General features: G+C 42.9%; 1 protein-coding gene across 2 annotated transcripts in view; it reads right to left on the bottom strand.

Moving 5' to 3' along the window:
- Positions 1-26205, bottom strand: part of LOC142655484 (voltage-gated delayed rectifier potassium channel KCNH8-like) — a 421759-nt gene that overhangs the window by 89452 nt on the left and 306102 nt on the right. For both annotated transcript variants that reach the window (XM_075829713.1, XM_075829714.1), the window contains exon 4: positions 14559-14695. In XM_075829713.1, coding sequence (XP_075685828.1) covers positions 14559-14695 — 137 coding nt within the window. The remainder of the gene's footprint in view (positions 1-14558; positions 14696-26205) is intronic.

Genomic DNA, 26205 nt, shown 5'->3' with positions numbered 1-26205 from the left:
ACCATAAAGTTACTGATAATAAACTAGTAATTGGAATTTTGATCTCAGTGTGATCCTTTCATTATCATATTAATTCTCATATGTCTAATAGCACATTATCATATTGTCATATTAACTGCACAACAATCATTAAAATGCGTTTGCATGAAGATCCAATTTGTTTTACATATATAATACACTTCATTGGACATTTTTCACTGATTTGTATGTAAATAATATCTGTATGACTATTGCATCCTGATGAAAGAATACCCATAGTAGCATGCAGTGGAGTACATAAAGGACAGGCAGATCCATAGTAAAGAAAAAGATTGGCTGCTTTTAGGTGACATCTGCCACATGAGGTTTGGGTGGCACCATTTTATTTTCAAAACTCAAGTACATTTTCTATGTCTATGTAAGCTAATATTGCAAGATACGGTATGTGGAGACAATGGTGCAGAAATTAAATAATACACACCTCAGCTGCCGCAGAAAGCCTTTGAGATGAGAAAGGTGGAATTTAAGGGTGTATATTCGTAGGCATACATTAACCCTTGCAGTAGATTATTAAGAAATTAGTACTATATACGCCGTACACGCTAGTTTGTAAAAGTCGAGAGAAAGTGGACGTCGCTTACTGCTTGGCCAATGTTTTGACACATATATGAAATGTGACTTTTTAAAAGTCGCAAATGAGATTAAAAAAAAAAGTCGCATCTCTGTTTCGCGCAGACCCTGGCATAGAAAAATTGCAGTCATTTTAGCGAGTGTGAAGGTAACGGCACTGATGTTTGTTGCAAAATATTTATCAAAGAAGGCAAATGCAGTTATAAATGTGTCACAGCATGTTAAAGGGGTTGTCCAGTTTAGGGACTGGTCAACCCCTTTAATAAATTTAATTTTACCTTAGACATTGGCTAAAGTTGGAGTCTCTTTCTTAAAAGGTGTATGTGTCACCAAATTTCTTAAAAGGTGTATGCCTCTTAATAAGTTAGGTGCATTTTTAACAGTCTGATATTGAGCAAAGGAAATCTACGCCTGTGTAGATTTGCACTAAAATATGCGCTATGTTGCCTGAACTATTTCTCCTTTTGAGACCATGCCCACTTTTACCGCTGAAATAAAGCACATCACCATATGCAAAACCTGGCAAACACTGCTTAACAAATATGGGCCATTGACGTCTAATATTGATACAATTTACAGTAAAAATACAAATACCATATAATTTGCTATACATTTGTATCTGACATATAATCTATTTCATGTTGTTTTTTTTTTAGAATGACTTTGTTTTTCATGTTTTAATAAATCATGCCATAGCTGATTTATAATAACCACTATTAAACCACACTAGTAAGAACAATATTTCCCTATCCGGTCCTAGGGAATAATGGTTGTTATACAGCAGCTATAAGAATATGAATACCTTCTACTATAAGAAAGCGGACACTGAATAATTTATAGTGAATTGTTGTTACACCTCTAAACCCCCTTCTCTATATTCCGGCTGGATGAACTCCTGGGGACTCCCTAAATCCTACTCCGCAGTAATCAATCTATCGGAGTATGGACTGAATAAAAAGTCTATGAGCCCGTACTCCTCTACATCCTCTTTCCGGAAAAAGCCGAACAGATACTACGCGGCTCAGCGCTCACACGAGCACGTCTCGCTTTGTTTTAGCGATTGGTGGGGCTCTCAGTGCTCCGACCCCCACCAATCAAAACTTCTGACATGTCACTATGACATCTCAGAAGTTAGTTGAACGGTTAGTTACCCTTTAACATGTCTATTGGTCACACAAAGTCAAGACAGCAGTTAGGTTTAGGAGAATATGGGGCCAGGACTCCAATTAGGGTGGATTTACACACAGCGTTTAGCTTCGTTTTTGGTGGCGTTTCTAATGGCATTTTTAATGCCGTTTTTTTCTGCATTTTTTAGTGCGTGCAGTTGTTACATTTGAGTTTGTAGTGAAATATAAAATTCACTACACACAACTGCGGTCTGGTTTGAGGCATTTTTGTGGCACTTTTGTGGTCAGTGGCTTTTTTTCTTACTCTGGGTATAGTGTTTTTTCAAGGATTTTTCCCAAAGGGCTTTTGTATAGGACTTCAAAAACACCAGAAAAAAGCTTGTACAAATTAAAACTAAATGAAAAATGGCAACAAAAACGAAGCTAAGACGCCATAAAAAAAAATGCATGTTATATTTCAATAAGGCTAGTGTTTTTTGAAGGCTTTTTGATGCTGTTGAAATTGCCAGAAAAATTCTGTTTGTGAATAAACCCTTAGGCCCCATGCACATGTATATTTACAGATGTGTGTCCGGACCATAAAAATGATCCGCAAAACATAGAACATGTCCTATTCTTGTCCGCAATTGCGGTACATGCTTGCCCAAAGAAGTCTAAGGGCACTTCCGCAATTGCGGGTGGCTACGGATGTGTATCTGTAGCCGTCGAATCCGTATTTGCGGACAGTAAAAATTCTTACGGTCGTGTGCACAAGGTCATAGGCTAGGGCTAAACCTAGACATTTTGTGGCGCTACTGATTGATTTTAAGGGCATGGCCAGACGTGGCGTATTTCTGCCGACACTGTCCGCATCAGTACTGCACATAATCTGCGTTGCAGATTCTGTTGCGGCTTTGCCTAAAATGTGCAGTAAATTGATGCGGATTAGCCGTTGCGTATTCAGGTGAAGAGTACTTCCTGCTGTCTTTTAAAACATTAATCTCAGTCTGGCTATAGTCCTCGAAACACATAGGTCCAGCCAGAACGAAGAAATATAATGTTTGTAAAACCAATACGCAACGCAACACACATCACATCTGCGGATTTTATTGCGGAATTTTGAAACTCCATTGAAGTCAATGGAGAAATTCCGCAACAAGTCCGCTACACGTCCGCAACAGCCAGTGTATGCTGCAGACACCAAATTCCGCACAGCAGCCTATGGTCCGCAGCAGAATTTTCACCAACGTCAGCACGAACCTAACTAAAAAGGTGTGTAAACCAACGGAGAATATGTCCGCTGCAGATTACCGCAGCGGACTGTCCGCAGCCGAATTCCAGAGCAATTCCGCCACGTCTGGCCATGCCCCAACTCTTGAGCTACAGCTGCAGTCCAGATGAATACATTGAGTGGCAGGTAATCTTGTGGACTGCAGATGTCACTCAAGACTTAAAATCAATCTGTAGCGATACAAAATTTTTAGATGTAGCTCTGGACTTAAAGTCATTGTCCACAATAATATCCTGTGGACTATTATCAGGGAATCCAATTATTACATGTTTTATTGAAATACTTGGCAAGACATGGTATTTAGAGTATATAGAATAACAATGCAGTGCATGGAAAAAATGAATACACCATGTAATTCCTGAACCGATGCCTATGCTGAACTTTCCGATATGAAAAACTATGTGATAAGTAATAATACTTTCATCATGGCTTCATTCAGAAAATGAGAAATAAAATATATTTAACCAGTGACACTTATCACAGGGAAACCTTATAAAACTACACTCATAGTTTATAAAGAATAATCAGTGTTATTCTTTGCATCAATCAAGCACAAGGTGGTGACATTAGAATATGCAGGAGCGGAAAGGTGTAATGTCAATGCTTGAGTGGCGTCAGGTTGATAATGCAGATCCTGACATTATAACACCGACTTTTCACCACTACATTCACATATCCTTTATTACTCACTAATTGGGAACCGGTAGGATTTTCCATGCTGTTTTTTTTCTTCACAGATACCGATTTTACTTTCCCTTTCCTCACCAGAGGCTTCTAAAGCAAATTCAAGCGGTAGCATAATGATAAACAAGAAATAAGACGTAAAGTTGGAGATGGAATAGTGCAATTAGAACTCGATCTTGTATTTTCAGATCATTTCTTTTCTAAGAAACTATTTTAAATTGCATTTATTTGGTTATAAAAACAGGAAATAATTTTAGAGATTAGCTATTTTTCCAGGAACAGCGCCACTCTTGTCCATCGCTGGTATTGCTGCTCCGCCCCATTCACTTAAGTGGGACTGAGCTGCAATAACAGAAACAGCTTACGAATAAGGGCTTGTCCAGACGTAACGGATTTGCTGCTGAAAATTTCGGCATCAATTAGCAGACATTGCGCTGTGGAAAATCCGCACCATTTCATGTGGTTTTTACTGCGGATTTTAGCTGCGTTTTTTCAGTTTCTTTTTTTTTAAGGGCTGTGTGATAGTGATATTTCTTCTTCCTGTGATGTAGTTTCCACCCATGTAAGAAATTCTGCAGTGTTTCCGCAGCAAATTCCGCAGTACATCAGAAAAACGCAGGACTCCGTTCACGTTCCACAGCCATAATTGACATGCTGCAGAACTAAAATGACGCAGCGCAGGTAAATTTCTGTAATCAATTTTTCCGCAGCGTATGGATAACATTTGTTAAATTACACCCACTTTGCTGCTACTGTATCCGCTGTGTATTTTCCATCCACAATTCCGCACAGAAAATATGCAGGAATTCCGTTACATGTGGACAAGCCCTAAAAGTGGCGCGGTTTCTAAAATAAAAAAAAACGGATCCTATTTTTTTTACACTGAAAATCTGCATCAAACATAGTTTCATTCCAGTGAATGGGATTTTTTAAAATTGTAATCATAGTCTGAAGGAAAAATGTGTTGAATTTCGTAAATTCAAAGCCATGGTATGCCCTATTTCCTGTATGGATTACCTGAGGAAATGCGCAGTGCAGTGACTCTACATCACATCTGACTCTGCGTTTAAAAAAAAAAGATTAAGGCCTCATGCACACGGCCGTGCCCATAATCACGGGCCGCCATTGCGGGCACAGCCGGCCGCCGACGGCCACCGACAGCCGCCTGCATTCTCGGCCCAAGCTCCCATACAAAGTATGGGAGTGCAGACCATAAAAAGCAAAAGATAGGACATGTCCTATCTTTTGCGGTACACTTCTATGGCCCGGACACCTTCCCGGAAATAAACAGGAAGGTGTCCGTGAAAAATAGAATTTAATGCGTCCGTAATTGCGGACCGTAATTGCGATCCGCAATTAGGGATGATTTTTACGGTCGTGTGCATGGGGCCTTACAGTGTGGATTTAATTAACGATTTATGGAGGATTTTTTTTGTATAAAATCGTCAATGTGTGAACATAGACTTAAAACACATGTATAAATCAATGCTTACAGACTGCAATAATAAAAGGTTTAAAAGGGTGCTTTTAAGGGTATGTTCAAACGGTATATGTTTGAGGCAAAAAAATTCAAGGCGGATTTTAAGAGAAATCAGCCTTCTTAAATAACAGGCGTTTTTGAGTCAGACTTGCCAAGAAGTTTTTATAGAGTTTTTGGCAGAGTTCAATGGAAATCTGCCTCAAAAATGCCTCAAGAAGTGACAAGTCAAAATTACATTCCGTATGTACTACACAGCTTTGTACCATTGAATTCAATAGCAAGCGCTGTTTGCAAGCGTTTTTCGAGATGTATTTCTGAGCGTAATGTGACCGCTTTATGCTCCAAATCTACCTGAGAAAACTCATTGTGAACATATCCTAAATAACATAGGGGTGGTTTCATGACAGACATTGATAGCATATTGCCAGGATTTGTCATCAAAACACTGAGCCAAAATCTGCACCAAAATCTACAACAAAACTGTGTGTGATCTTGTCCATAGGAATGCATTGTAGCTTGAAGATCTATTCAAAATTGCTCTAATTAAGGGCCTGTTAACATCAGCGTTGCTTTCCGTTGAGTGGTTCCGTTTGAGCAATCCGTCGGGGGACCCCTCAACGGAAAGGCAAACCTGAAACCTTAGCTTCAATTTGCATCACCATTGATCTCAATGGGGACGGAAGCTTTGCTAATGTTTTCCGTTTGTCACCGTTGTGAAAGGGTTCCGTTGTTTTGACGGAATCAATAGCGCAGTAGACCGAGTAAGGGATTTGCTAGCGTTTTTTTAAATTTATTTAATCGCTACATGCTGGGATTTCAGAGCGTTTTCCTGCGTTACAGTTCCGTGTGCCATCAGTGTTTGTTCCGTGCGGCATCAGTTTTTGATGTCAGTGTTGGTGCACATTTTTTTATTTTTTTATTTTGTTCTCTGCATTTATTTAGCAACTGGTGCTTGAATCGCGGACAGCACACGGATGACGTCAATGGGTGCGTGATCCACAAAAGCGCACCAGAATAGGACATGCAATGAGTTTCATGCAACGGAAACACGCTGCGTGAAAAATCACTGGTGTCTGAATAGCCCCATTGAGTTGCATAGGTCCGTGTGCTGTCCGTTGTTTTCACGCACAGCACACGGACGTATACAACGTTCTTATGAATAAGGCCTTATAGACCAATATATGTTCTGTAGCTGGTACTCATATATTTATCTTTTCACAAAATTGTGTTCATCCTTTACATATAAGACAGGAAAATTAGTATTGTGATGGTAAAATTATTATATAATTATTTCTCTTTCTGACATGATGTACTATATTATTACATAAATCAACTCCCTGCATTGATCCACAGTGCTTGCCTGAACTTTTAGCCGTCGAAAACATATCAGAAAATTTCCTTAAAGAGGCTCTGTCACCAGATTTTGCAACCCCTATCTGCTATTGCAGCAGATAGGCGCTGCAATGTAGATTACAGTAACGTTTTTATTTAAAAAAAACGAGCATTTTTGGCCAAGTTATGACCATTTTTGTAGTTATGCAAATGAGGCTTGCAAAAGTCCAAGTGGGTGTGTTTAAAAGTAAAAGTCCAAGTGGGCGTGTATTATGTGCGTACATCGGGGCGTTTTTAATACTTTTACTAGCTGGGCGCTCTGAAGAGAAGTAACATCCTCTTCTCTTCAGAACGCCCAGCTTCTGACAGTGCAGATCTGTGACATCACTCACAGGTCCTGCATCGTGACGGTCACATCGGCACCAGAGGCTACAGTTGATTCTGCAGCAGCATCAGCGTTTGCAGGTAAGATCGACTTACCTGCAAACGCTGATGCTGCTGCAGAATCAACTGTAGCCTCTGGTGCCGATGTGGCCGTCACGATGCAGGACCTGTGAGTGACGTCACAGATCTGCACTGTCAGAAGCTGGGCGTTCTGAAGAGAAGAGGATGTTACTTCTCTTCAGAGCGCCCAGCTAGTAAAAGTATTAAAAACGCCCCGATGTACGCACATAATACACGCCCACTTGGACTTTTACTTTTAAACACACCCACTTGGACTTTTGCAAGCCTCATTTGCATAACTACAAAAATGGTCATAACTTGGCCAAAAATGCTTGTTTTTTTAAAATAAAAACGTTACTGTAATCTACATTGCAGCGCCTATCTGCTGTAATAGCAGATAGGGGTTGCAAAATCTGGTGACAGAGCCTCTTTAAGTAATATTCAAAGGGGAGGTCAGCTTACATTTCCAGACCACGACTCTGGCTTTTCAGTTGCGCTTTTACGTGGCGCGTTGGTTCCCGCAGAGTGGAGAGGGGACTAGTTGTGCCTCTGACCGAGCATTTCAAAGTGATCACCAGATTTGTTCTAATGTCAGAGTAAAAAAGGCAGGTAAAGGGCCGACACATGGGTAAGGGCACATTCAAACGTGGCGGAATTGCTGTGGAATTCCGCTGCGGACAGTCCACAGTGGAATTCTCCAGTGGCTGTTTTTTACATTTGTTTCAATACATTTTTAGGCAAGTTAGTTCAGACGTTGCGAAAAACTCTGCTGCGGACCATAGGCTGCGGTGCGCAATTTTCAGTCCGCAGCATGCACTGTCTGTTGCGGAGAAGAAGCAGAATTTCACTGCGGATTTCAGCCTTTGCAATGCAAAAACTGAAATCTGTGGCAAATCCGCTGTGTTTTCTGCAACGTCTGAATTACCTGTCAAATATGCAAATGTTGGTGCAGATTTGTTGCATAATTGCCCCAAATCTGCACCAACATTTGCAGCGGAAAAATTCTGCCACGTCTGAATGTGCCCTAACGCTTAACTCGTCATCCTACTGTGGTTAATTTCTCTGGTGTGTTAGGTATTTTACAGTAAAAGAGTAGGAGACACAGGCAGAATTTAGAATGAATGCACTAATACATAGTCATAGACGGGACATATTTGTGCTTTGATAACTCCCTCTATTTGTTCTTCTTCAATAACCTTTCTAACCCTAAAAAGTCCTTTAAGGGCATGCCCAGACGTGGCGGAATTCTTCCGCTACTGTCCGCATCAATGCCGCACAGAATCCGCGTTGCAGATTCTGTTACGGCTCTGCCCAAAATGTGCAGTAAATTGATGTGGACTAGCCGTTGCGTATTGAGGTGAAAGTACTTCCCTTCTCTCTATCAGTGCAGGATAGAGAGAAGGGACAGCACTTTCCCTAGTGAAAGTAAAAGAATTTCATACTTACCCGGCCGTTGTCTTGGTGACGCGTCCCTCTTTCGGCATCCAGCCCGACCTCCCTGGATGACGCGGCAGTCCATGTGACCGCTACAGTGATTGGCTGCAGCCGTCACTTAGACTGAAGCGTCATCCTGGGAAGCCGGACTAGAGGAAGAAGCAGGGAGTTATCGGTAAGAATGAACTTCTATTTTTTTTTACAGGTTGCTGTATATTGTGATCGGAAGTCACTGTCCAGGGTGCTGAAACAGTTACTGCCGATCGCTTAACTCTTTCAGCACCCTGGACAGTGACTATTTACTGACGTCGCTTAGCAACGCTCCCGTAATTACGGGTGCACACACGTAGTCACCCGTAATTACGGGAGCCCCATTGACTTCCTCGGTCTGGCTGGAGACCTAGAAATACACATAGGTCCAGCCAGAATGAAGAAATATCATGTTAGTAAAACCAATACGCTCCGCAGCACACATAACATCTGCGGACTTCATTGCGGAATTTTGACTCTTCATTGAAGTCAATGGAGAAATTCCGCAATGAGTCCGCAACAAGTCCGCTACACGTCCGCAACAACCATTGTATGCTGCGGACACCAAATTCCGCTCCGCAGCCTATGCTACGCAGCGGAATTGTCCGCAACGTGTAAACGAACCCAACCACAAAGCTGTGGAAGGCAATGGAGAAACGTGTACGCTGCGGATTTCCGCTGCTTACTGTCCGCAGCGGAATTCCAGAGCAATTCCGCTACGTGTGGTCATGCCCTAAGGCTCTAGTCACACTTGCGTTCAGAGACTCTGTCAGGGTTTTAGTCATGCTTTCCAGTATTTTTGATGGCAAGAATAGCATAACTTACAGCACTTTCATCAACCCGGACGAACCCCATTAAAGTCAAGTTTTTGCGGGTTGCATTATATTTGGTACATTATAAAATGGAAGCCATGCTGCTAGTGTGAACAGCAGCTAAATGAGACCCTTGATAGTCAATAGCAACACAGCACAGCTACGTCTACCATCCCTTGATGTTACTGGACCTGTGCATAAATCAAATAAAAAAGAAAATCATTAGGCCTCTTTCACACAGTTGCATTTTGGTCAGTATTTTGCTTCAGCATTTGTAAGCCAAAGCGAGGAGTGGATCCAAAACACGGTAGAGATGCAAATATTTCCATTATACTTTCTCTTTGTAGGTTCCGCTCCTGGTTTTAGCTTATAAATATTGATGCAAAATACTGATCAAAATACTGCCGTGTGAATGAGGCCTTAGGCCACATCCAAAGGTGGCAGAATTTTTCCGCTGCAAATGTTGGTGCAGGTAATTCAGACGTTGCGGATATCACAGCGGACTTGTCGCAGATTTCAGTTTTTGTAATGCAAAGGCTGAAATCCACAGTGAAATTCTGCTGCTTCTCTGCAACATAATGAGCATGCTGCGGAAGGGAAATTCCGCACCACAGCCTAAATTCAGCACAGTTATTTTCTGCAACGTCTGAACTAAAATTTCATAAAAAAGTATAGAAACCAATGTAAAAAATTGCTGCTGCAGAATTCCAGTGCGGACTGTCCACAGCGGAATTCAACAGTAAGGGCATGCCCCCACGTGGCGGATTTCCTCCGCAACTGTCTGCATCAATGCCGCACCTAATCCGGGTTGCGGATTACGGCTGCGGATCTGCCCAAAATGTGCAGTAAATTGATGCGGACTAGCTGCTGCGGACTGCGGAAAAAGTGCTTCCGTTCTCTCTATCAGTGCAGGATAGAGAGAAGGGACAGCACTTTCCCTAGTGAAAGTAAACGAATTTCATACTTACCGGCCGTTGTCTTGGTGATGCGTCCCTCTTTCGGCATCCAGCCCTACCTCCCCTGATGACGCGGCAGTCCATGTGACCGCTGCAGCCTGTGATTGGCTGTAGTCGTCACTTAGACTGAAACGTCATCCTGGGAAGCTGGACTGGAGACAGAAGCAGGGAGTTCTCGGTAAGTATGAACTTCTATTTTTTTACAGGTTGCTGTATATTGGGATCGGTAGTCACTGTCCATGGTGCAGAAACAGTTACTGCCGATCGCTTAACTCTTTCAGCACCCTGGACAGTGACTATTTACTGACGTCTCCTAGCAACGCTCCCGTAATTCCGGGAGCCCCATTGACTTCCTCAGTCTGGCTGTAGACCTAGAAATACATAGGTCTAGCCAGAATGAAGAAATGTCATGTTAAAAAAGCAAGACGCATCCGCAGCACACATAACATGTGCATGACAGCTGCGGACTTCATTGCGGAATTTAGAATCTCCATTGAAGTCAATGGAGAAATTCCGCCATGAGTCCGAAACCAGTCCGCCACTGCTCCGCAACAGACAGAGCATGCTGCGGACACCAAATTCCGCTCCGCAGCCTATGCTCCGCAGCGGAATTTTACGCATCGTCTAAACGAACACTTCTAAATTTAAGTGGAAGTCAATGGAGAAACGGCTCCGCTGCGGATTAACGCTGCGGAGTGTCTGCAGCGGAATTCAAGTGAAATTCCGCCACGTGTGAACCCAGCCTAATTCCGCCACAATCTGTTACAGAGCTACTTGCAGCCAATTTTCACTACATAGCAGTGACGTTGCTAGCTCCAGACACTCGGGGCATGTGCCCCAGCTATCTTTAGGGCTTGTGCACACACAACGGAATTGCTTCAGAAAATGTATGCAGCTATTCCGTTGAAAAACACAGACATTCTGCTGCGAAAAAAAACACCATTTCCTGCAGTTTTTAACGGCAGAAAATGGTGCGTATTTTGCTGCTTTTTCACAATGTTAGGAGATGAGACATCTCCTTGGAAAAACGTTGAAATTCCGGCCACTTTCCACAGCAGGAATTGACATGCTGCAGTACGAAAAATATGCACCGCAGATCAATTTGTGCTCGGAATTTTTACGCAGCGTGTGGATGAGATTTGTTACATTTCATACACTATGCTGCTACTGTATTCTGCTGCGTTTTTTTCGTCCAAAATTCTGGATGGAAAAAAACGCGGCAATTCCGCAGCGTGTGGACAAGCCCTTAGAATCTACCAACACTCCTGCTACCTAATATACTGTACATAGCTCATAGCTCATAGCACTTATGTATAGTACAATCTTCTGAAGCTCTGCAATAGTGTATTTAGAGGCGTATTTTTGAAGGGTTTTTTAAAGTGCAATGGAAAATGGTAAAATTTAGCTTGTAAAACGCTTAAAGAAGTGACATGCTACTTCTTTTTTACAAAGCGTATTTTTACGAGGCGTTTTTTAATTCAGCAGCGTAAAAATACACCTCGTATGACCTACACAGTGTATTTCCCATGAAAATCAATAAGAAGCTGTTTGTAGGTGTATCTCAAGTGTATTTTGGAGCATAATATGAGCGTCTTAGGGTATGTGCACACACACTAATTACGTCCGTAATTGACGGACATATTTCGGCCGCAAGTACCGGACCGAACACAGTGCAGGGAGCCGGGCTCCTAGCATCATAGTTATGTACGATGCTAGGAGTACCTGCCTCTCTGCAGGACAACTGTCCCGTACTGTAATCATGTTTTCAGTACAGGACAGTAGTTCCACGGAGAGGCAGGGACTCCTAGCGTCGTACATAACTACGATGCAAGGAGCCCGGCTCCCTGCAGTGTGTTCGGTCCGGTACTTGCGGCCGAAATACGTCCGTCAATTACGGACGTAATTAGTGTGTGTGCACATACCCTTACACTCCAAAATTCGCCTGAAAATAAGCCATGTGAACATCCCCTGAGAGTTTTCAGCCCAAAAGCCAGCACAATTGTGAATGAAGCTCTGGAATATCATATAGGCTACACATAAAACATATTGCAATGCATTTACAAAAACAAAAGTGGTTTTTGAAGCTAAACATAATCTTTACAGAAGGTTATATGACATTATAAGAAGGTTTTGTGTTATTTTTCATACCAGAATCAGCCCCATTCTTGTCCATTCTTGTACATAGTCTGTGTCTGGTACTGCAGCTCAGCCCCATCCAATTGATTTAATTGAAATTAATCTTTTTTTAGAAACTTTTGTAATTTAGGCCTTATTTACACGAACGCTGCGCATCTCGGACGTGAAAAACTGCCGAGACGCAATGTCATGCATCCCCAATAGTTGAGAGTTTATGGAGGGATGCGTGATGCGCGAAAAGAACGGACATGTCTTATTTTCGCATGGACCCTTCACACGGTCCGTTGAAACAACGGCTGTTTGAACGGCCACATTGAATTACATAGGTCCGTGGGATGGCCGCTGTTTCAACGACCATCACACGGACGCTTAACACGCTCGTGTAAATAAGGCCTTACAGTCTAACAGCAAGGATAAATAAGCCTACTAGGTGTAAATGTTTTAAAATAGTAGCATCCATATTTTTGATAGGTACAGTATATATTGCTGTGGATAGATTTTTAAGAAGTAAATATTAGGCCACTGAAAATAATTGGTTAACAATATAAATGGAATGTGTCCGGTTCTCTTTAACATAAAGACAAAGATAAAAAAGTATAATAAAATGTATAAAGTAGGTGCCACACAGCACAGAAAAGCCACCACCCTTAGGGTATGTTCACACGGCCAAATTTCAGACGTATACGAGGCGTATAATGCCTCGTTTTACGTCTGAAAATAGGGCTGCAATACGTCGGCAAACATCTGCCCATTCATTTGAATGGGTTTGCCGACGTACTGTGCAGACGACCTGTTATTTACGCGTCGTCGTTTGACAGCTGTCAAACGACGACTCGTAAAAATACAGCCTCGTCAAAAGAAGTGCAGGACACTTCTTTCAGACGTTTTTGGAGCTGTTTTCTCATAGACTCCAATGAAAACAGCTCCAAAAACGGACGTAAAAAACGCCGCGAAAACGGCGCGAAAAATGCCGCGAAAATTGCGAGTTGGTAAAAAAAACGTCTGAAAAGCAGGGCCTGTTTTCCCTTGAAAACAGCTCTGGATTTTCAGACGTTTTGGTTGACTACGTGTGAACATACCCTTAATAGCCCTGTTCCTAAAATATCTCTCACAAAAAAGTGATCTTCCATTATTTAACACTGCTGAACTGGATAATTTATTGGTGAATAATTCAGGGGCCGGTTAGGCACGAGCTACTTTTAACCCACTAAATGGAGATTCTACTGACTATATTAATTGACAATATGTGGATCTTCAGTATATTGTGAATGATAAAATGATTGGGAAAAATGGAAAGGAGACATGACACACGATATTTATTTTTATCTTTCATATCCACCCTGACTTATATTTGGACTCCGATGATCTCACATTGAAGTTGATGGCACCTTTTAAGTATATTTCATTTACGTTGCATATAGTTCATACACAATAAGTAGTTACAGTTAAATATATGTGCTTGTGCTATTAACCCATTTACTGCCTAAAATAAAAACCCCTGTTAACCTCTTGCAAACCACTAATTTGAATACATCTTTACATCTTGTATAAACAATCATACAGGCACAGGAGAGGAGCTATCAACAATAGAGAAAGTAAAAACTGTTTTGTTTTACTGTTTCTACTGTTTTAATCTCAGTACATAATGGCATGTGAATGTCATATAGGATATCCCCCCAAAGATCTGTTGTGAACTACTAGGGGGGTAGTCTGTATAAACAAGAAAATTGACAAAACATTACAAATATCTGCACTAAATGTATCTGTCACCCTATGGCTAATGACTAAATCCGAAACATTACATAATTACATGTAAATATAAACATCAGACCATGGCATACCGCTTTTAGGACTCAATTATTTGAACTGTTTATAACTTCACAAGGGACATATGTGCCCTATACAGTGTTATTTCTGTGTAACCAGCATGTAACAAAAAAATGCTCAATGTAGTCTGTCCATTCAGGGGTAAATATATGCTGGTTATGAAATAGCTAAGATTATCAGTCTATTTATGTAGCCAAATGTTTGAGGTATGTTTGTTGGGACTGGCCAACTAAAAGATGGCAAAAACACTTAGTTCATATGGATAAAAACAAAAATAACAAAAGATAAAAAATAAAACAATGTTATATATATATATATATATATATATCTCCATTATTATAATAAAACTTGTTCCGCACAGGCTTTGTATGTGATCACTTTTCTTATTCTTTTAGACAGTCCTGTTTAGACACTTACATTGTTCAGCTTGAGCTTGCTCTTATCCTGTTTCTGCAGATGTCCTGAGAGGTGATACAGTACTGCTCTGCTTCTCCTCCGGTTGGCATTGAATCCAGGGGGCCTGGTATCAGTGTAAACCTCTAATTCATCACCGCCTGTGAGAAGAGATACATATAAATAACATATAAGAAGAGAAGTGTGTTCACAGAAATGAAAAGACATTTCCTTTTTTTTTGCTTATATTTTTTTTTTACTTTTTATTGCTTAAGAGATACAATGTAACAAACAACAAATGTAGTGTAAGGAAACAGTATTCAAGCACTGCAGTTGGAAGAAAAAGTTTTTCTAAGGCCAGGTTAACACACACGGTTTTGGTGCACCTTTTGGCTCCGTTTTTTTTAGCCAAACAAAGAAGTGAATACAAAAGACAAGAGACGAATCAGTCTTTTATTTATTCCTTATTCTTTCCTTTTGGATTTACTTCTGGATTTGTCTCATAAAACTGAACCAAAAACTGCACTAAAAACTACAATACATATTTAATCAAAACTATGTGTGTGATCCGGGCCTTATTGTCGCAAGATGAAGTTTGACAATGCCAAAATATTGGATAAAAAAGAAGCTGGACCCCTCGACAAAAAAAGAATAAAACATTGCAGGGAAAAGAGAAACAAGGAGGTGATAATATGGATAATCCAATAATACTGGGAAATAAACTAGGAATAAGTACGGGTAGGAATAAGGGCAGACAATGAATGAAGAAAGGCAGAAGTGGGACATAGGAGCTTAAGGGGAAAGTGACAGGTTAGTTTGTTCCTTGGACTCCTAAACAGGACAGCTTAATAGAGTGTATATCCTAGAGAGAACCCCTCTGGTAGATGGGGTAGGGTGAACATACAACATCCAGATTACCTAAATGCACATAAATTTGCTTAACGGCTAAGAAGAAGGAAATCAGTTGGCGGGTTGTACGGTGGATTTCAGTGATTTTCTTTGCCCACAGGTTTTCTCTTGAATTGCATCAGGGTCGGACACAGACAACGGAGGGCCCCTGTGCAGGAAATGTATTTAGACCCCTTCCTCTCAAAGAGTTCAGAATAGAGCACCCCCCTTTAAATGTCCTTTTACATCTGCAGATATTCTGCCCGTTAAACAAGTGCCGATCAACAATACAGCATGTTGATCGGTGCTCGTTTGCTCCATTTTCATGGAGCAATGATCGCAAGTGTGGAAATGAGTGATCGTTAATACGATCGTTCATCCCTATACATTTTTCATCTTGTCAACAGCATATGCCCTGTTTACACAAGGAAATGTGCTGCCAACAAGAAACCCTTTTTCTGGCCACATAAAAGATACGATCAGCTGACAAACTAGCGTTTGCTGGGTCACAGGCTGATCGCTGCCCTCAGGTACTTGTTCACCCAATCATTGGCCCGTTTAAAAGGGCCTTTAGTCTCGCTATCCAATACATAATCAGCCAGTAATTGTGAGCCATGAAATTCATTAGCTTAGTTACTCACATGCAATCTAATAAACAACAGGAAGCTACTTTTAGGGTGGCAGAGGGCCCCCTTAGCTACTGGGCCCCTGTGCAACTGCACATGTTGGCTGCCCGGACACAGAGAAGGGACACGTTGCTATGGCTGCATCACTAGAGGTAAGTATAAGCTTTATTGTAATAAAATGTAACCTGCAAAATTTGCTGCAGCCACGTGATAAATTGCCATCACAGGTGGCCGTCTTGACACAGAGCAGTAGGAAGAGCAGGGACACGTTGCTATGGCAACTCCAGGAGAGGTGAGTATAGGCCTTTACTTTTTTTCCGCCAGCCGTTTTTTGCAGCAGTCAATCCAGCTAAATATATGCACAAAATGAAAACACCATTTGGTGTGAATATTCGGCTGGATTTTTCTGCATGTTCTGGATCGGTTACACTGCAGACTTTTCTGTATAGTATCTGACCTGTGTGAACATATAATCTAACTGTATGAACAATTTTAAACTCTCTAATACAATGGCTCTAGCATTTTGGGGATAACTGCCATGTGTGCATTACATCACAGGTGAAGGTACAGCTTTCAAAACATGGGGTTGTTTAAGCCAGTACTAAGGCCACCTGCACACAACCGTGCCCGTAATCACGGTCTGTGATTACGGGCAGGACCGGCCGCTGACGGCCGCAGACAGACACCCACATCTGCGGGCCGTGCTCCCATATAAAGCAAAAAGTAGGACATGTCCTATCTTTTGCGGAGCCTTTCTACAACATGGGCACCTTCCCGTAAGTATACAGGAAGGTGTCCGTGGGCAATAGAAATTAATGTGTCCGTAATTAAGGATTAATTATACGGTCGTGTGCATGGGGCCTAAGTGTGCAACTTTAGCAGGTAAGTAACACAGCATTAGTATTATGCAAGAAGTCTTAGGAATGACCATGTTTTATGAGCTTTTTAGCAGTTGTTTCCTAAATTTGTTGCCATTCAGCATCCCAGTTTCCCATTTAGATTTGGATATGAAAGTCAAAACATGTACAGAGCTGTGAGCAATCTGGAGAAAAGAAGAAAGACCATTCCTGGGGCATGTGATGATTACAGCAAGTTGTTTTATATGGAGATACAAGTTGAGAGATATTTTTTCAAAGAGTGGAGATAGTAAATATAAAACAAACTGGTCTTTTGGTGTCCAAGTAGATCCAAAACAGCCATGTATCAAAATATATCATAATCCACAATGACCGAAATCAACAGATTTATCCCCCTTCATATTTATCTGGTATATGGGTACACTGTACCGGTCTACAAATGAATACACACTAGGCAGTTTGATATGAACGCAGATATTGTCAAAGAAAAGTCACTTTACAGCTAATAGAACAAACTGTATAAGCAATACTTGTGGATGTGCTGAAGCAATTCATGGAAATATGCATGTTATAAAATGATAAAAATGAACAAGCTTGTCCATATAGAATAAATAATGATGTATAATTGTGTATTATATGAACTAAGAACTCAAAATGAAGGCCCTCTTACACCTGCCGATGCTCCGTGTATGTGCATCGATACGAGACAGGAAATCTGCCCTTGTAAAACACCCTTAAAAAAAAAAAGAATTAACTAGAATTAAGTGTATTTTCCTAAACTCTGAATTGTGCATGGTGTCTGATGGACGGAGTTTTGCTGTGGATGTGCTTCATTATTTTTCACAGCAAAGTTATCACCTGTTCCCAGTCACTGCTTTTTTTGTAAGAAAATGACAAATTCTGCCGCGTCTAGGGGACTTGCATGTTCTTTGCAGATCTTGTTTTTTTCTTTTTTTTAAATTCAGTCAAGGGGAGCAGGTAGTAACATTAGCAGTCATTCTACAAAATGAAATGTATCTGTGATAGTAGTGGCGTTTGACAAATTCATTGGGCAGATCATGGCTTTGCACCTTCCACCGATCCTTCCACTTCTAATCCTCCCCTTGTTCAAGCCCCAGCCCTCCTTTGTTCTTCTTTTCTCTCTTTCTACTGACTTATTCTTTTTTGTAACTTCTCTTGTATTTCGGTAGTAGTTGCCCCATCCCCAAAAGAGGACCGAAAGAGCAGTCATGTCAACCCTTAAAACTTTAATAAATGAATAAATCACGGATTTCTGCACACTTTTTTTTATTCTTCCATTGATTAAATTGGCAACTGAACATTTATTTGTGCCCAGTGCGAAAAACGGCATATGTATCCCTAAGCCGCTCTAACACAGTCCTATCAGAATGGAGGGTACATATGTACACTCTACCATTATTTACTGTGAGACAGTAGGAGACTACTGTATTCAACTCCCCTACCTTTTGCTTATTTTGTGTTGAAAAACACTAGCCGTCCTTATCCTAAACATTGAATAAAGCTATGGTTCTCTTTCAGCTCCCAAATTCATTAAAGCCGCTGCACAACAAACACCTACTGCTGCAAAATTTGGCACCCCCAACTACGTTAACACATTGAACAATAACAACATTGTTAAATTCCCTTGAAGTATTTTGCATAGCACAAAAACCCTATGCTAAGAAACTTCAGAGTCCTTGACTCTTTTTGCCTACTCTATTCTGCTGCTTGGAATCGTGCTTGGAAAGGTACAAGGAGAGAGAACGCTTTCTTTTCTGGCTGGTACGTTTTTCTCTCATCTTGAGAACAAAGCCCTCTAGTAATTAATCGAGCACATTTCTTTCGTCTTGTCATGTTGCTCTTAATAGGATACATGCCCTTATTCTGTTTTGTAGACAAATTAGATAGAATTTATGTAAACCCTTGCTGTGAAGTTGGGTCCCCAGGGATATTTCTCTCCTCATTCTGCCATTTTGAAACATAAACAATCATTTCATTACACAATACACGTTGTTGCTGTTTAACACTTTTGTTGTCCAAAAAAAGTACAATGAATATTTTGCAGCTTCCAGCCTTCCTATACATTCCGGGACCAGCTAAGTGGATAGAGCGGGTTCCCCAGCAGCATTTAAAAGAAACAGGATCCTGACCTGTCCACAGAGTTTATGGCAGCACAGAGTATTTCAGGAGATGAGCGTGCGGATCTTGTGCGGGGTGGTAACTTGCCAATCATGTGAAGGTGTTATTGAGGACAGGAGTGGAGGAGAGGTAACAGACTGAGAGCTACGTAATGGTAAGAGCAGAGTTCACAGCAGCACAGAATATTTCACGAGAGGAGCGTGCAGATGTTGAGGAGTGTATGACGCTGACTGGTCATACACATAAACACGCCGAGTTAAAAACACAATACACGCCCAGTTGGACATAACGGGAAAAAAACGCCCAGTTGTCCATTTCAAAGCCTATTTGCATATATGCACACGACCGTAAAAACTCCCGTTATTACGGGTCGTATTTACGACCCGTAATAACGGGCTCATAGACTTCTATTGCCCACGGGTACCTTCCCGTTTTCTTACGGGAACGTGCCCGTGCCATTGAAAAAGATAGAACATGTCCTATTTCAGGCCGTAATAACGGCACGGGCAGCCCATAGAAGTCTATGGAGCTGCCGTAATGACGGGTGGCTACATGTGTGCACCCGTCAGTACGGCAGCGTTGCTAGGCGACGTCAGTAAATAGTCACTGTCCATGGTGCTGAAAGAGTTAACTGATCGGCAGTAACTGTTTCAGCACCCTGGACAGTGAATTCCGATCAGAATATAGAGTAACCTGTAAAAAAAAAAGACGTTCATACTTACCGAGAACTTCCTGCTTCCTCCAGTCCGGTCTCCCGGCCGTTGCCTTGGTGATGTGTCCCTCTCGACATCCGGCCCGACATTCTTGGATGACGATTCAGTCCAAGTGACCGCTGCAGCCAATCACAGGCCAATCACAGGCGGCAGCCAATCACAGGTCAATCCGAGGATGCAGCGGTCACATGGACTGCCACGTCATCCAGGGAGGTCGGGCTGGATGTCAAGAGAGGGATACGTCACCAAAGCAACGGTGACGTGTCCCTCTATTGACATCCAGCCCGATTGTGATTGGCTGCAGAAACAGATGACCTTCTTGTGAGATATTGAGGTCAACCACCTGACAATGAAACCGCTGCAATGTCCCTCCAATTCCTTAGAATAAGTTAATAAAAGGATAATGAGAAAAGGCAATAACAGAAGAAAATGGAAGGATAAACCCGTAATTACTTCTCGTGGTGCAACCATGAAAACACCTTATTGTTAACAGCTATATTTTACATGTGTCTATACACAAGCTAAACATTTGTCAGTCATTGTTAAAAATGTCTTACTGCACACAGCTCCGCCATGAGCATTGAGCCTATACAGAGGCAGACATTGTCCTTGTACCTCTGTACTATGTAGCTATAGGCACTCCGTGTACTATTACAGGTTACCTTCATATCAGGCTGCAGCCAATCACAATCGGGCTGGATGACGCGGGAGTCCATGTGACCACTGCAGCCTGGGATTGGCCTGTGATTGGCTGCAGCGGTCACTTGGACTGAATCGTCATCCCGGAGGTCGGACTGGAGGAAGAAGCAGGGAGTTATCGGTAAGTAGGAACTTCTATTTTTTTTACAGGTTGATGTATATTGTGATCGGAAGTCACTGTCCAGGGTGCTGAAACAGTTACTGCCGATCGTTTAACTCTTTCAGCACCCTGGACAGTGACTATCTCCGCCGGGTTCGGTCAAAACGTGTTCGGCCGAACCCGGTGAAGTTCGGATTCACTGCGAACCGAACTTTTCCCGATGTTCGGACCGAAACCGGGTTCGGTTGTCCCGGTTCGCTCATCTCTACTCATGGACATGGCCGTACCCATAATCACGGGCCGTGATTGCGAGCACGGCCGGACAGCCGGCCATATTTTTGGGGAGCACGGACCGTAAAAAGCAAAAGATAGGACATGTCCTATCTTTTGCAGTACACTTCTACGGCCCAGACACATTCATGTAAATAAACGGGAAAGCGTTTGTGAACAATAAAAGTGAATGTTGATGGGTCGGGGTCCAGCTCCCTGGACTCCCGCCAATCAGCTTTTTTGAAGGGGCCGCAGCGCCGGTATGAGCGATGCTCCCCCCCCCCATTTCTTCTTGCTCACTGTGAATGTTCGACACGCATTTAGCGGCGATTCACAGGTATTGCAGCCTTTTCATTTCCTTCCATTCACTTCTATGGGAGAAAAGGCTGCAATACCTGTGAATCACCACTAAATGTATATCGAACATTCACAGCGAGCAAGAAGAAATGAAGGGGAAGCAGTGTTCGTACGAGTTCTGCGGCACCTTCAAAACAGCTGATCGGTGGGGGTTTCTGGGAGTCAGACCTTGACGCATCAGCTATTGATGGCCTATCCTGTGGATAGGCCATCAATTTTTATCCCCTGGAAAACCCCTTCAATGTCTATGGCAAAAAGGTCCAGCATGGGAGAACAGATTTCAAAATGCTCTTTACTATTTGTTGTCTACATTTTAAGGTGTACAAAATTTTCTAAAATACACTAGTAACAACAGAAGTGTCTGACAGCTTACAGCCAGACACATAACTGTAGGGAAAATGTAGTATTACATGGCACCAAGTCCATAAGAGAAAGTAATGTTTTTTGCAGCAACGCTCTAGTATCTCTATGATGTCCATATGCCCAAATAGAGCACTTGGATAGGGGTGCAGCCAGGGGCGTAGCTAGAGGCTCATGGGCCCCGATGCAAAAATTCTTACTGGGCCCCCCCCCGCAAACTTCTCACGGCCGACGGTCCGCAGCCTTCAGCTGCATCGCTGGGTCTCCTAAGTGACCCAACAATGCAGCACTAGCAGCCGGGGGCGTCACTAAGGCTGGGTTCACACACCCTATTTACGGACGTAATTCGGGCGTTTTAGCATTGAATTACGTCCGAAAATGCGGCTCAAAAGCGTTGGCAAACATCTGCCCATTCATTTGAATGGGTCTTACGATGTTCTGTGCCGACGGTCATTTTTTTTTACGCGCCGCTGTCAAAAGGTGGCGCGTAAAAAAGACGCCCGCGTCAAAGAAGTGCCTGTCACTTCTTCAGACGTAAATGGAGCCGTTTTCCATGGACTCCATAGAAAATCAGCTCCAATTACGTCCGTAATGGACGCAGCGAAAGACGCCTGCACATGCCATTACGGCTGAAATTACGGTGATGTTTTCTCCTGAAAACAGCACCGTAATTTCAGCCGTAACAGACGCTGCCGTGTGAACATACCCTCAGGGCTTAAAATGTCAGGGAAATAGCCCCAATACATGTGTGTCCGCCCCCAAAAAAGTGTGTATAGGAGACAGCATAGCATATCTATAGCACTACGACCCTATAAACTATGGATAGGATTAGATACAGTGGCTCAGCAGACAGTACCACACATGATAGGATTAGATACAGTGGCTCAGCAGACAGTACCACACATGATAGGATTAGATACAGTGGCTCAGAAGGCAGTATCACACATGATAGGGTTAGATACAGCTGCTCAGCAGACAGTATCACACATGATAGGATTAGATACAGGGCCCAGCAGACAGTATCACACATGATAGGATTAGATACACAGCTCAGCAGACAGTATCACACACGATAGGATTAGATACACAGCTCAGCAGACAGTATCACACATGATAGGATTAGATACAGGGCTCAGCAGACAGTATCACACATGATCGGATTAGATATAGGGCCCAGCAGTCAGTATCACACATGATAGGATTAGATACAGTGGCTCAGCAGACAGTATCACACATGATAGGATTAGATACACAGCTCAGCAGACAGTATCACACATGATCGGATTAGATACAGGGCCCAGCTCGCTGACATTGCGGCTCCAGCGCTGGACCCAGGATAGGTAAGAATAATAATTTTGCTTCTTTATGTGTTACTGATTATTTTTGTGTGTTTGTGTTTTTTTTACAGGTTCGGTTGTTGGACTTCGGATTCGAGGACTTCAATGACGGCGTTTTTTTTATTCTCAATAAAATGGTTAATGAGGGTTGTGTTTTTTTATTTCAATAAAATATTTTTTCTATGTGCTTGTATCTTTTTAAACTTTATTATCACCGCCTTAGTAATGGCCGCCGGCTGATTGACAACCTCCATTACTAAGGCGGGGCTTAATGTTAGCCTGTGCAGAGGCTACACTAACCCCCATTATTAACCCGGTACCCAGGGGTACTGGGAAGAGCCGGGTACGAACCAGTACCCGACCATCTGTAGTGACAGGCAGGCAACGGGGTGGCCGCAGGCTGGTAGTATTAGGCTGGGGAAGGCCAAAAACAGTGGCCCTTCCCACCCTTGTAATGCTGCCTGCTGCTGCTGTGTTGCATCTGGCTGGTTATGAAAATTGGGGGGGACCCCACATCGTTCTTTCCAATAATTTTTTTATTTTATTTTTTTTTAAATGAAAAAATATTTTATTGAAATAAAAAAAAAAAAAAACCCACAACCCTCATTAACCATTTTATTGATAATAAAAAAAAGCTGTCATCGAAGTAGTCCTGGAATCCGATGTAGTCCAAAGACCGAACCTGTAAGAAAACACACAAAAAATGATTAGTAACACGTGTGTTAGGGTTAGATACAGGGTCCCACAGACAGGATCACACATGGGCCATGTATCTAAGCCTACCATGTGATTGTCTTAGATACAGGGCCCAGCAAACAGGATCACACAATCTGTGATCCTGTCTCATGGGCCCTCTAGGCCTGCTACATCATAGGCTTAAAAGGGTTGTGCAATCCCTAAACATTGATGGCCTTTCCTCAGGATAGGCCATGAATAGCTGATGTGTCTGGGTCCGACTTCCGGGACTTTCCTGGTTCCGGATCGCAGCGGAGGTCCTGACGTCACAGCGCTATGCGCCGCGCACAACATCGAGAGGACAGAACTTCTGCCGCGGCTGAAGAGGAAGGTAAGATTAGTTGCCCTGACTGGCGGGGTCCGACTCCCGGGACCCGCCAATCAGCTGTTTTGAAGGGGCCGCAGCACTCGTACGAGAGCTGCTTCCCCTTCATTTCACTACTCGCTCACACTGTGAATCGCCGACACCGATTCACAGTGTGACCGGAATGAAGGGGAGCAGCTCTCGTACGAGTGCTGCGGCCCCTTCAAAACAGCTGATTGGCGGGTCCCGGGAGTCGGACCCCGCCAGTCAGGGCAACTAATCTTACCTTCCTCTTCAGCCGCGGCAGAAGTTCTGTCCTCTCGATGTTGTGCGCGGCGCATAGCGCTGTGACGTCAGGACCTCCGCTGCGATCCGGAACCAGGAAGGTAAGGTCAGTCTGTTACTATAGTAACAGGGGCCCACGGCCCGAGTTACTATAGTAACTTTTTATTGATGTGGTGCGGGGGGCTGTGGGCCCCCTGGCTTCGGGGCCCGGTCGCAATTGCGACCCCTATAGCTACGCCAGTGTAGATATGAGATAGATAGATAGATAGATAGATAGATAGATAGATAGATAGATAGATAGATAGATAGATAGATAGATAGATAGATAGATAGATAGATAGATAGATAGATAGATATGAGATAGATATGAGATAGATATGAGATAGATAGATATGAGATAGATAGATAGATAGATATGAGATAGATAGATAGATAGATAGATAGATAGATAGATAGATAGATAGATAGATAGATAGATAGATAGATAGATAGATAGATAGATACTTTGTCTGTTATGCTAAACTGTCAGCCCTGAGGTGTTACTGCTCAGCATGACAGACATACATACACACAGTGAAGGGGTTAAGAGCTGGATTACTAGTTGCTACTTACATCTGCTGTGGGGTCAGCAGCTCGTACTGCAGGGGAGCAGCAGACACGCACACCATCTTCTTGCTGTAGCCATTCCTTTCCCTCTGAACAGGTCACGAGGAAGAGGGAAACAGCAAGAAGTGAGCTGATTGGGTGGACAGTACAGTGGGCGGGGCTGGGTCTCGTAAGCTGAGTGGATTCATCTATCATTCATTTTCCACCGTCTTGTTCCACCTCCACGCAATGACACTCTGACAGGTGAGCTGCCACCAATGCTTTAAGCTACATTACTGGGTCTCTTTTGTACCACAGCAGGGACCCAGCAATGTAGAGCAATCATTGCAGCGCTAGTGTGGTGAGGGGGGCCTGCGGGCCCCCCTAGCTACGGGGCCCGGTCGCAGTTGCGACCGCTGCGACCCCTATAGCTACGCCGCTGGGTGCAGCTTGTCTGGACACTCAAGACCTAGGCATCCGCTTTTGTGATTTGCCGAGGAACTTGTGCAGACAGCCTGCCGGAGCAACGCTGAATTTCTTAATTGGTTGGGATATTGTAATTTAAAGAGGCTCGGTCACCAGATTTTGCAACCCCTATCTGCTATTGCAGCAGATAGACGCTGCAATGTAGATTACAGTAACGTTTTTATTTTTAGTTATGACCATTTTTGTATTTATGCAAATGAGGCTTGCAAAAGTCAAAGTGGGCGTGTTTAAAGTAAAAGTCCAACTGAGCGTGTATTATGTGCGTACATCGGGGCGTTTTTACTACTTTTACTAGCTGGGCGTTCTGACGAGAAGTATCATCCACTTCTCTTCAGAACGCCCAGCTTCTGGCAGTGCAGACACAGCCGTGTTCTCGAGAGATCACGCTGTGTCGTCACTCACAGGTCCTGCATCGTATCGGCACCAGAGGCTACAGTTGATTCTGCAGCAGCATCAGCGTTTGCAGGTAAGTAGCTACATCGACTTACCTGCAAACGCCGATGCTGCTGCAGAATCAACTGTAGCCTCTGGTGCCGATGTGTCCTCGCTCGTCCGACACGATGCAGGACCTGGGGCAGGAAGTGAGTGACGTCACAGCGTGATCTCTCGAGAACACGCTGTGCGTCTGCACTGCGAGAAGCTGGGCGTTCTGAAGAGAAGTGGATGATACTTCTCGTCAGAACGCCCAGCTAGTAAAAGTAGTAAAAACGCCCCGATGTACGCACATAATACACGTCCACTTGGACTTTTACTTTAAACACGCCCACTTGGACTTTTGCAAGCCTCATTTGCATAAATACAAAAATGGTCATAACTTGGCTAAAAATGCTCGTTTTTAAAAAATAAAAACGTTACTGTAATCTACATTGCAGTGCCTATCTGCTGCAATAGCAGATAGGGGTTGCAAAATCTGGTGACAGAGCCTCTTTA

Source organism: Rhinoderma darwinii, chromosome 6 (genome assembly GCF_050947455.1).
Source record: "Rhinoderma darwinii isolate aRhiDar2 chromosome 6, aRhiDar2.hap1, whole genome shotgun sequence".
NCBI classification, from domain to species: Eukaryota; Metazoa; Chordata; class Amphibia; order Anura; family Rhinodermatidae; genus Rhinoderma; species Rhinoderma darwinii.
Note: the sequence above shows the minus strand (reverse complement) of the source record. Positions and strands in the feature narration are given on the sequence as shown.